At 38.8% G+C, this 12,178-nt stretch overlaps 1 protein-coding gene across 1 annotated transcript in view; it reads right to left on the bottom strand.

Moving 5' to 3' along the window:
* Positions 1-11,776, bottom strand: part of SUMF1 (sulfatase modifying factor 1) — a 73,576-nt gene extending 61,800 nt beyond the window's left edge. Inside the window, exon 1 of the mRNA XM_032211049.1 lies at positions 11,516-11,776. Coding sequence (XP_032066940.1) covers positions 11,516-11,764 — 249 coding nt within the window. The 5' untranslated portion in view covers positions 11,765-11,776. The remainder of the gene's footprint in view (positions 1-11,515) is intronic.
* Between the last annotated feature and the right edge of the window lie 402 nt (positions 11,777-12,178).

Raw genomic sequence — 12,178 nt, 5'->3', positions numbered from 1 at the left:
GTGGTTAAATGCAGCACTGCAGGCTACTGCTAGATCAGCAGGTCAGCGGTTCAAATCTCACCGGCTCAGGGTTGACTCAGCCTTCCATCCTTCCGAGGTGGGTAAAATGAGGACCCAGATTGTTGGGGGCAATATGCTGACTCTCTGTAAACCGCTTAGAGAGGCCTGAAAGGCCTATGAAGTGGTATATAAGTCTACTGCTATTGCTACTACTGCTATTGAATTTGCTATTTCTAATAGGGTAAAGCAGGTTTGTGTGCTGTACACAGTCCTGTTCAATTCGTTCTTGCATGTGGAATGTTGTCATGTACTGTCCAGGGTCTGAAAAAAAGGTGTGTAGATCAGGTACTGATTGGATATCTCTGTCTTTTACCTTTGCTGCTTCAATGCCCAGAAGTGCCTCCATATAGTTTTTGCTGATGACTGTATACTTGTGGCTGACAAAGAGAGCAATCTATAGTTGATGAGGAAAAAATTCTCAGATTCTGCTATGCTCTTTGGTCTGACTATCAGCCTTTCTTTTGATCAAAACAAACATGCCACAATGGAACAGCTATGCGGTCTATCTTTCCCTTTCTTCCTGACAGGCGACAACTGAAATTCAAAGATTAATAGCTCACCCTCAGTTGCTTTTGAAAAACACAGGAAAGCAGAATTTCAAATCTTTGGGGATTAAATCAACCAACAGTTAGGAATCAGTGCTAATATAATCAACATACATAAAAGTGGAGGAAGAGGAAGAAAGAGGAAGAAAGAGGAAGAGGAGAACTTGGATGTCAACATTGCTTTAGAACCCTATCGTAGTAAGCTTTCACTATGTATCCACACAGATTATTTTAGATATAAATGTAAATCTATGTTTTTCAACCTTGGCATCTTTAAGATGTATGAACTTCAACTCCTAGGATGCCTCACTGGTACAAATCTAATACTTTTTATTATATACAATTATTAATATTACTCTTGAACATAAGGGTTGGTTAATTCTCCGCTCAGAATTAAGACGTGGTTAAGGCATTGGCTAAAAACCAGGAGACTGTGAATTCTAGTCCAATCTCAGCGTGAATGCCAGCTGGGTGACTTTGGGCCAAGTACCCTCTCTCAGTCAAAATCACCTCACAGAGTTGTTGTGATGATGAAAATAGGAGGAAGGAGAAGTATTAGGTATGTTTGCTGCCTTGAATTACTTATAAAAATAATAAATGTGGACTCTAATTAACTAACTAAAATCTGCTTTGAGAGATGCTTTCAGGTTAGAGAGTTCTTTCCATTATTCTTTGCTCTGCTTTTTCTGAAGCAGAGATGATGGCCCCATCTGTTACAAATAGCTGGCCCTGCAAGCTTGAAAGGCAGAAGGGTTGGGAGTGGGAGGAAAATATCATCAAAGATGAAAAGAACTGCAATTTGACAAAAGTACACACAAAGCTTCCTTCCTGTCTGCCTGTCTGCCTATCTTTACAATTAGAAAAGATGCTAATATTAATAAAATTATAGGTGGAAGGAGGAAGATTCTTCTTTTTAGAGATGTATTTATTTATTAAATTTATTTGTCAGCCATCTGGCCCCAAGGCAATTAGAAATAGACTACAATGGCTATTCATAAAGTGATTTGATTACATTAATTTTCTTAATATAATTTTGGAGTAAATCTGATGTGATATGTTGTAGTAATAACATATACAAGTATAAAATAAATGCCTTTATTTATTTTGGTGTAAGAATTCCCAGTTGATAAATTCTCAGTTTCAAATCCCTCCTCGATACAAATCAAACTAGAAGACAGAATTCCTAATATTTGTGATAATAAAAATGTGATCAAAATCAAATGAATTCCAAAGCTGATTAATATTTTGAAAGGTCTTTTATTTATTAAGTTATATTAAAATAATAAAACCTTTATTATGGTCAAAGTCCAGCTTAAGGAGGATAGGATACAGTCAATTTAAAAAAGCATAAAAATACATCAGAACCAAAAAAATAATTATTATAAAATGCTACAAGGTATAAAATAGAAAGATATATTTGAAAATAAAAGTATAAAAGGAATCTAAGAGGAGAAACAGGAGCATTAAATGGATGTAGGGTAACATAAAGGTAGTATATATGCAAACTATCACAATACGAGAACTATAGATTGATGACCTAATGCCCATTAAAATTAGTGTATGGCACAGGTCATTGGACAGATTCTAAGTGCTGCTGTGCAAAACTGGCAACATTATAGGTTGTACAGTAGTAGTTTGGTATCTGAGTATAGCAGGGTGGTATAGAATTGTCTTATCCACTAGATATTTATGCAATAATGCTGAGATGAGGCTAATACAAATATCATTATAATACAGGCACTGGAGTCTTACTGGGTGCTCTATTGTTTCTTTGTGTCCAGAGTGACAGGGACATTGTCTCTCCATGTAGAGTTATCTTCCTCTATCGGTATTCAAAGACAGATGAGAGGACAGCATGATATCATGCCTGTAGGAGATGAGCAGGGTGAGCTGAAAGGCGGGGTTAAATGTGTCAATAGTTTGGAATCGTTGCACAGTTATAAGAGATCCAAGTCCAGCCCCCTGTGAATTCCTCTGATCCTTATCTAGCATCAATTTAGGTTGAACTGTTGCTCAGATTCTTGTTTGTATGCAGGCAACAATAATCAATTCTATGATTTGAACTCAATAAGTGTTCCTAGTAAGTTGTGCCTGACAATGCCAGAGTAAAGGCCCTCTAAGTTTACATACTTCGAGATTGGTTAAGTATACCATAGGATTCACTTGTTGGATCACTGCAAATAAAAGTTTGGTGACGTGGCTTAGTATTAAAGAAATGAATTGAACGCTAGCTTTAGTCATTGGCTAAAGTTTTCAACACATAGCTCTTTGGCTCATCTTAAGTAGTTGGTATTTGCCCCATTGAATCCTGGGAAGTTTTGAGATCCTTGTTGGTGTGGGATCAATTTTAATATATGCACTTAATCTCAAAGCTATAAATGGAAAATATTTGGCTATAGCTTCAATTTTGACCAATTTCCCATGAGCATGTGACATTATGGGATTATCCCTGTTTAAAAATAGTGGATAAATTCCTCTCCTCATATTTTTAGTTTAGATCAGTTCAATTGCGAGAAAGTTAATCTTAGATTTTTTGAGGGGAGAGAGTTAGTTTTACATCAGTGTCTGGCAGTGTATCCAACTTGAGCATTGTATTCAACTTAAGCATTTGTTTAAATGTCCTCATGTACCCTGCTCATAAAGTCTAGAATTCTACTGAATTTCTCTGTGATTCTTCTAAAGATACATTCTTTAATGTATAATGCACAAACATTGATAAATACTGTATCAGGCAGCAGCACAGAAAATAATAGGTGTTTGATTTGTTCCCAGTAAGAAATCTTTGCCTTTTAAGTGGTTTTTCATTATAGATTGAATATGTTCATTACAAACAGAGTGATAGCAGTCAAGGAGTGTTTTGTACATTTAAAGTATCCTGGAGTGTAAGCACTGCCTTGTTAAAATCAAGATAGATTAGAAAACAGTAATAATACCCACTTCATCCTTGGAAAGTACCATTATTTTGTGCTACCATCAATACTTCCTGGAGTATTGCCAGTTTGGTTTCAGGTAACAGACAAATCTCATAAATCCATCAAAGCAGACATTGCTACTTTGTTTATATAACCCACCTTTATTACTTCATAAGTAACTCAAGGTAGAGAAAATACATAATACTCTTTTCTCTTATTTTTCCCAGAGTAACAACTCTGTGGTTTAGGTTTGTCTGAGAGAGATGGTTGGTCTAAAGTCCATCAGCCAGCTTTCATGGTTAGGGCGGGCCTAGAACTCACAATCTCCTGGTTTTCAGACCAGCACCTTAATCACTACATCAATGATGGCTAACCTTTTTGTTGTTGCAAAAAAACGCGAGTGTACTCTTTCTTTCTTTCTTTCTTTCTTTCTTTCTTTCTTTCTTTCTTTCTTTCTATAGAACTTTTCTCTTTCAATCTGTCCTGGAGACCATGTTTGTGAATCCCTGGTTTCAGTATTCTTTTGGGTGTTTTCCCAGTTTACTGGTATAAGAAACATAGCTTACACATTAAGTATGGTACAAGACACAGAGCCTCATGGAACTAGGCCAGATCTGCACAACCTCACAGTATTGGTGAAAAACACGGAAGTCTCTGCCCAGCGAGTAGTTGTATCCTGAGAAGTCAGAAAAAAAGAAAAAACTTCCTCCCTTTTCCAGCACCTAAAAGCAACAGGACATGAAATTGATTTTGAAGGAACCAAATTAATCTCCAAAATGGAACACTTCAACAAGAGAATAATTATGGAAGTCATTGAAATAGAGAAACACCCCCACAACATGAATAAACATGACGATATATCCTGCCTATCAGACATCTGGTAATCCTAGTCAACAAACGAACCCCATCCACCACCCGGGTCGTTACAACACAAAAGAACAATGGACACACAGCCAGCACCTCAGCCACACAGGATGATACGAAACAGCCGACCAATCTACAAACATCAACTTCATCTACCAATCAGGATGCAACTACACAGCCAATCAACCCACTAACAGCAACAAAGCCAGCACTCCACACACCTCCACCAAAAGGTATGGAAAGACGACAGCTCCGACCACGCCTTACTTATACAGGCACAAAGCCGAAAACACTAGCCTGAAGATGGCAAGTGGGACCTCGCCGAAATGTTGCCAAGACAATCTCAATCTTACACAGGAAAAGACCCGAATACAACAAGACCAGCATATATATTATATGTACACACACACACACACACACACACACACACACACACACACAAAGCCTTTTGTAAGTGGAAAACTGCTTTTGCTATAACCAAAACAGCTTTAAAACATTAAGGAGCATTTATAAAGTTAGTGAAGTAAAGGCAGCTGAAAATAATTTGCCTTCAGAATAATTTTCAATGGTATTAACATAGTTACATAGTTTTAGTACAAAAAGCCTCTTTGCATCACATTCTAAGGCCACGCAGAGTTGGGCTTTGGCTAAACTAAACTAAACAAAATAACCGTCATAAATATGAACCACTTGCCAAGCATCTGAATTTTGATCATGTGACTATGGGGATGCTGGAATAGTCGTGAGAAAAAAAGTCATGTCACTTTTTCCAATGCTATTGTAACTTTGAGCAGTCAATAAAAGAACTGTTATAAATCTAGGATTATCTGTGTTACATGAATAACAAACAGTGACATGGCTAAAAATTATGTCCACTATCTTAAATGCCTTAAAAGAAGATAAGGTACAAGACTGCACACACACACTGCCTCTCCATATAGGAGATCAATTTACATTAAATTAAAATTAAATTAAAATGCCTTCTATTCAACATTGAATAGGAATGTTAGTAAGAACTAATTACATCTATATCTATTTTGTTTTGCTAAATAACAAGTCAGCAGCTGGATTACAATCCACTAAATGTTAGGCAACCTCAGCCATTGAAGTGGCACCAAGTTGTGAGAACACAACTGTTACTTTCAAGTTATTCTGATTCCATAGTTAATAAATATGCACCATACTATCAGGGAATGAGAGAAGTTGTAATATAACATTCTGTGTGTACCACAATTCCATAGCAGACATATTATAATTCAGCATGCCTATAGCTTAATTGAAAAATCATATAAAACTCTTTATCCACATAAAAACAACTAGTAGATCTCCTGTACACCTCTCTGTAGTTGTTTCCTACCACTGAAGAAACTGAAATAGAGAACTCCGCTATAATTTTCCTTCAATTTAGATTTCTAGACAAACAGTGACAAGTAATGAGGAATTAGGCTGCTCCTGCCACTGGCAATCATTGCTATAATCTAAACTGAACTGCAAAGCCCAGTCTGCAATTTAACAAAGCAAGTATCAAAATCTTGCCTTAAAATATAGTTTAAATCTGAACATTTAGCAAATAATAAGTATGTGAAGGGGTATTCTTACAAAACACAGCTACAGAACAGTTCAAAATAATCAGGACAGAATTGGCTGAGCTAAAAAAAACCTTTAACGTATTGTCCAAGAATCCAATTCATCTCTTTCAAAGATGGCCATTATTTCTAATGACCTATATAGTGCAAATCAATAAAGCTGTAGCAGTATTAAGACCAGCAAGTTTACTGAAAACTTCCAATACAGCCTTAAATTTTGTATTAAAGACTCATCAGAACAATCAATTATACAGCAAAATGGATGAAACAGCTTGATTTTTGATAATAGCTTGAGACACCTAGTCTCTTTGATCTTACAAATCCTTCAGAAATGGAACTACCACATAAATGCTATGCCTTAAAAAGTATTTTTGATGCTGTGTTATACAACCACCCTGTGTATCCCTCTTGAAGGGAAATGAGCCATTCAGAAATGTGAAATATGTATAAATAAACAAACTGCTTAGCAAAATGTGTTAAAACAAAAGGAGCAAGACAGTTAAGGGAGGCAGCAGGGACATTTCAAATGAGTTTATCGAGTCTAGAGGAGGGGAAAATGTGAGAAAGTAACTAGCTTAACTTTATAGGTCATGCACAATTACTTTGGTAGACTTTCAAGATTATATTATGTTAGTCTAATAACAGGGTGGTGTGGTGGCTCTGTGGTTAAGGTGCTGGACTTGTCAGCTGAAAAACTGGCATCCCAAGTTCGACCCCCAAGGGTTGATAGGTGAGCTCCCATTCTCACCCAGATTCTACCAACAGTTTGAAAGCATGCAAACGTGAGAAGATAAATAGGTACCACTTTGGTGGGAAGGTAACAGCATTCCATGACATCATACTGGCCATATGACCTCAGAAATGTCTTTGGACAGTGCTGGCTCAATGGTTTTGAAACAGAGATGAGCACCATCCCCTAGAGCTGGCAATGACTAGCGGAATAAAATCCACAAGAACTCCTTTACCTTACCCTAATAACAATAAAGATATTTCAAGAAATCTAGTTTTCTTTTCCTTGATGCATTTGCCCTGCATGACTTGATGGGAATAAAATAAATGAAAAACTAAGTCAGATGGTTTGTGGAGGATGCTAATTTTATTCTCAATACAACTGAAATGGACCATTATGCAGATTTAAATAGTTGCTGATTAAACACTGGTTTAGAATCACATGCCATTATTATAATGAAAACTATTTTAACCAATGACAGCATGTTTTAAGCCAGAAAAGAGTATTTGAATCAAATTCTACATATTTAACAGAAGCATGAAAATGAAAAATATACAAGAACTAACTGTAATCAAGTGAAGACAAAAAGAGGAGAAAGCATCCAAGGATGAGATGATTGCATAGTGTCACCGATGCAAAAACCCCACAAATTTGGGAAATTCAAACAGTGGAGGATAGGGAGGGCCTGGTGTGCTATACTCTATGGCAGTGGTTGTCAACCTTCCCAATGCCGCGACCCTTTAATTCAGTTCCTCATGTTGTGGTGACCCCCCAACCATTAAATTAATTCCGTTGCTACTTCATAACTGTAATTTTGCTACTGTTATGAATTGTTAAGCGTGATTCACTTAACAACAGTGTTACTAACTTAACTTGCAGTGATTCACTTGACAGATGTGGCAAGAAAAATGGTAAAATGGGGCAAAACCCACAACAAACTTCTCACTTAGCAATATAAATGTTGGGTTCAAGTGTGGCCTGGTAAGTCAAGGACTACCTGTATGTTAGGCTTGAACAAAAACAGGCCAAGAGGCGAAGGGTCTCCATTTGGCCCTATTCCAGCAGGACGTTTGCTTCTTAAGGAAGACAGAGAAATCCCCGCCGGATCTCTCACCGTAGGGCAGCTCAGTCGGGTCTGCTGACTGTCACTCTTTCAAGGGCGCCAGAGGGCAGTGCCCAACCCCGGACTTCCTTCGCTGCTCCCAGGAAGCTGCGGGCTGGGCCATAAGGACAAGGCACCCACAGGGTTGTCGGAGAGTGAAGCTGGCTGTCACTCGACGTGCTGCCTGGTTCATTTTCCCGCCTCTTACCAGGCCCAGGAAAGCGGCGTAAATAGCAGCCGAAATGCACACTTCAGTGCCCGCCGGGAAGCCGCCACCGTCAGCTTTCCCACGCCAAGGCTGCCACCTGCGCAGCTTCTTCACCCGTTGCCATCGGCCACCTTTACAACTGGCTGAAGGGTGAGCAGCGCCGAGCTTCCAGGCGGCGACTCTCCAGTGGCCACATCCTCCCAGTGGTGTCCCCAAGGGCTCCTGCGTCTTCTTGCGCTCTCTCCTCTTCTTCCAACCGTGCAATGTGGACCTGCTTTTTCATGGCCCCTGCCGCCATTTGTCTACTACACCCGAGGGCCGCTGCTGCAGAGCCAGTCAGGCGACACGTGACCAACTAATCCCAGAGCCGGCGGCATCATGGCAGGCGAAAGGAGCGCCTTAAGACCACACTTCTCAGAAAGCACCAGAAACCAGCTGTTTACAGTGCGGAGGGTGTCGCTGCAAAATGCCTCCCTTTCCACACTGAGGTTGACGAATGCTCCCATTGGCTAACATCATGCGAATTAATTCCCCTCTCCAGTTATTGACTTTAGGCCCTAGAGGTCTTAGGCAACCCCTGTGAAAGGGTCATTCGACCCCCCCAAAGGGGTCACAACCCACAGGTTGAGAACCACTGCTCTATGGGGTTGCGCACAGTCAAACACAACTTAGTGACTGAACAACAATAAAAACTGTAGTCAGCATTGTATTTTAATCCTATAACTAAAAGCACTTCCAAAAACAGCCAAATTTGACAATCCCTTCTAATGCTATACTGATCTTGCAATTAAGGATAGGTTGTTTAAAATAAAGTCTTAAACCAAATCTGGCATCAGCATGACATCATCTAGACAAACATGACTTGATCAAAAGGTAAAAAAAGCTAACCTGCTTAATACTTAGATGGGGATTATTTGAGAAACCCAAGGAAGTTGGCCTAAATTAGGATATTAAAACAAAATCTAGGAAAGAAGAATAGCAATTCTTGGCATCACAGTGCCAAGAAAATTGAAAGGATGCAGGTAGGTGAAGTTAATTTGATAACTTTAACTTTTAATCAAAATTCATCTGTTCAGATAGTTTACATTCATTGTGCTTTGCTCTTGGCTAAATAGTGCAAAGGGGAGGAATTACCCTTCATTCTCTCTTGAAATATTTAGTTGTAGTTAATATAGTTGAAAACAGAGTGAATATACATGTTACAGATGTGAACTAAATACATATTCCATCTCCTGCACAAAAATAATGTATAGGATTATTCCCTATTTTATGGATAAGCAAGGATAATTTCATATCTCTTGAGCCTACTGATGCTTGTTCTCAAGCAGGAAGAGAAAATAACATTCTCGGCTTGGTGCTGAAGGGATTAAAGTTCTTCCTTGAAGGATCAAGCAGAGCACTCTGTCTTCCAAGAAACTTTGAGCTATAGCAGTGGGGGTAAAGGCTTTGATCTCTGCCTGCTGCTGAACAGGGAATGGCAAAATACTCTGACTCTGACCTCCCTTCGCAGCACAAATTTCCAGGAAGTGAATGGAAGCCGTCAAATGATCTATGATCCTCTGATCAGGCCTACACCATGTCTGTTTCCTGTCAGTACTTATGCTACACTATGCCATGTCTTGCTTTAACTATGGTTTGCTGATTAATTCACAATTTGCTGGATATACACACACCAATACCTCTAAAAGAAAATATATATTTTGCATTGCTAGATTGGTTGAAGAGAAACATCATTTTATAAATAAATAGTACATATCTTGATTTGTAATTTTTTTTAAATCTCCAGATGTTTCATGTGATAAAAGCACACACACACACATGGAAGTTAAACATTTTTACAGTATTTTCTAATTTATCATGTTTTAGAATTAGATGCTAGAAAATCCAGTGGCCAGACTTCTCTAAATCAGCATTCTCCAACATAATATCTTACAGATGGACAATTCAACTCCCATAAGTGGCATTGATTGCTTTTGGGGAATAGTGATTGACAATGATGAGACATCATAACTCATTTGGAAAAGGAAAGCTGCTCTGATATTACTTTATCTTATCCATAGAACCTTCAATGTTGCATACTGCAAGATATTTAAAAAAAAAACCTCCCCACATGGCTGCTTTTGGATGAGTCCCGGTGCACCTATCCTATTCCAACCTCTACCTTTCAGAACTTACTCTCACTTGAGTCTAACAGATGCACACTTCCCTATAATTCCCTATAATTCTCAATCCAATGAAGAGGAGCACTTCATTACCACTGCCACAAATTGTTCTCATCTTAAAGTCTCCCATCTATTCTTCCTCCAAACCAATCTACTGTGATATCATTCAGAACCAGTTTTTGTTGTTCACTTTTATGTCTCTTCCACTTTCACCAACTTCCTAGAGCAGACTTTCAACTATTTAGCCCTTGCTTTTGGTATTTTAGCTGTTCATCTGCATGATAAACTAGAACAACTGTCACATTGGCCATTATTCTTCTGACCCTGTAGATATGGTTGGTCACTGAAAGTTGGATCCCAGTGCTGCCACTGCAAATGATGTTTTGCAATGACATAATGCCTATCAACAAATTAATGGCTTTCTTCAGCTTCCTGCTTCCAAAAGTCACAAACACTAGTAACTTCCAGATCTCCCAAGGCATGTATGCAATGGACAGATTATTGGCTTCTCCTATAAAATTCTTTACTCAGGTAATCCAGTTTTCCAACTCTCTCTTGTTCTCTTCTGTCACCATTCTATTTCAGAACCCTGCTCATTTAAACATTTTCAATTCTCTAACCCATATGACCCAACCCCCCAAAAATATTTCCCTTTCTTTATTCAAATTACTCTCACCTCTCACCTGAATATATCTCACCCCCACTCAGTGTCACCTTAACTAAGATACAAAGCATAAATAATACCAATTCAAGTGTTTTTAGGGCTCAACTGTGCAACAACTCACATTTTTGTACATTATTATCTCTAAAATTGAAAAGGAAGCACAGCATATTTTCAGCTGAAAGTATTCCTAATGGAAATTTCAAGGTAACTGATTTGGCTAAGATTATTGACTTGCGCTGGATCCTTGCCAAGTGGATACAAAGGCATATCTTTCTTATTTTTAATTGTCCTTTTGTTATAATATATTTCTAATATTAGTAAGTATAAAGCTTCACCTAGTTTAGGACCTCAGCATGTCTTAATCTAGACCTGCGTGAAATCCAACATACTGTACTTCTATAACGCCAGGATAGAGAAGGCTGGAGGGCTGGAACCTCTTGGCGGGAGGGCTTAAGTTATAAATTGGTTTATGGATGCTACACGTGACTGCGATGGCTGTTCGTTAGTTATATTTTTCATTGCACATACGATAAGAAACACTGAACTGAAAAAGACATCTAGCAATCACGTTTTAAGTTATGTCAGACGCTCCAGCAACGCTGTTACATCCGCTGTTCGCCATTCCATCATTAGACCTTCATTCCTCATTTAAAGCCACCAATCTATCGCCTCATTTACCTACCTTCATACCCTGATTTTTCGAGCGGTCGTCTCCACGGCGATCATTTGGCTGCTTGGAAACATTCGCCTCCAGGGAGTATTTCCGTGCAGCTGTTTCCGCGTCGCTTGCCCGACTGTTGCTGCAACCACAGGCTCCCTGATTCCCGGGCTTCCCTTTTTCTTTACTATCCTCCAAGCACTCTGCGGACCACAAACACAGAAGCCAGCAAGCGTAAACCACTCGAAGCAAAGTATGCCTGGGCGCAGCCATATTGTAAAGAAAGTCACGTGAAAGAAATCAGCTGATTAGTTTCCTCCTCCTACCGGTTCTTCTCCGAAAAATATATATATATTTCGGAATTTTCCTTCCAGCGCGCGAAGTTGCTTGACGGCAGGAAAATCCGGGCACCTGTTTGTTTTTTACTAAATCACTTTATAAACTGAAACTTAGGATTAATTCTATTTTGGAGAAAGATGCTTCGGTTCCCAGGCTTTAGGAAGTGAAAGGAATATAAGGCAGAAAATACAAGTGTTTAAACGAGTTACTAGGTATTTAGTGCTATTGGGATTAAGAGCTCCTGGAATAGGGTTTTTTAAAATCGTATTTCAAACGCGGAGGTGTTTGTCTTCCACCGAATCTGGTCAGTGACAATGTCTAACCTAGTAACAAGACAGTCCCAAAATT

Source organism: Thamnophis elegans, chromosome 2 (genome assembly GCF_009769535.1).
Source record: "Thamnophis elegans isolate rThaEle1 chromosome 2, rThaEle1.pri, whole genome shotgun sequence".
Taxonomy (NCBI): Eukaryota; Metazoa; Chordata; class Lepidosauria; order Squamata; family Colubridae; genus Thamnophis; species Thamnophis elegans.
Note: the sequence above shows the minus strand (reverse complement) of the source record. Positions and strands in the feature narration are given on the sequence as shown.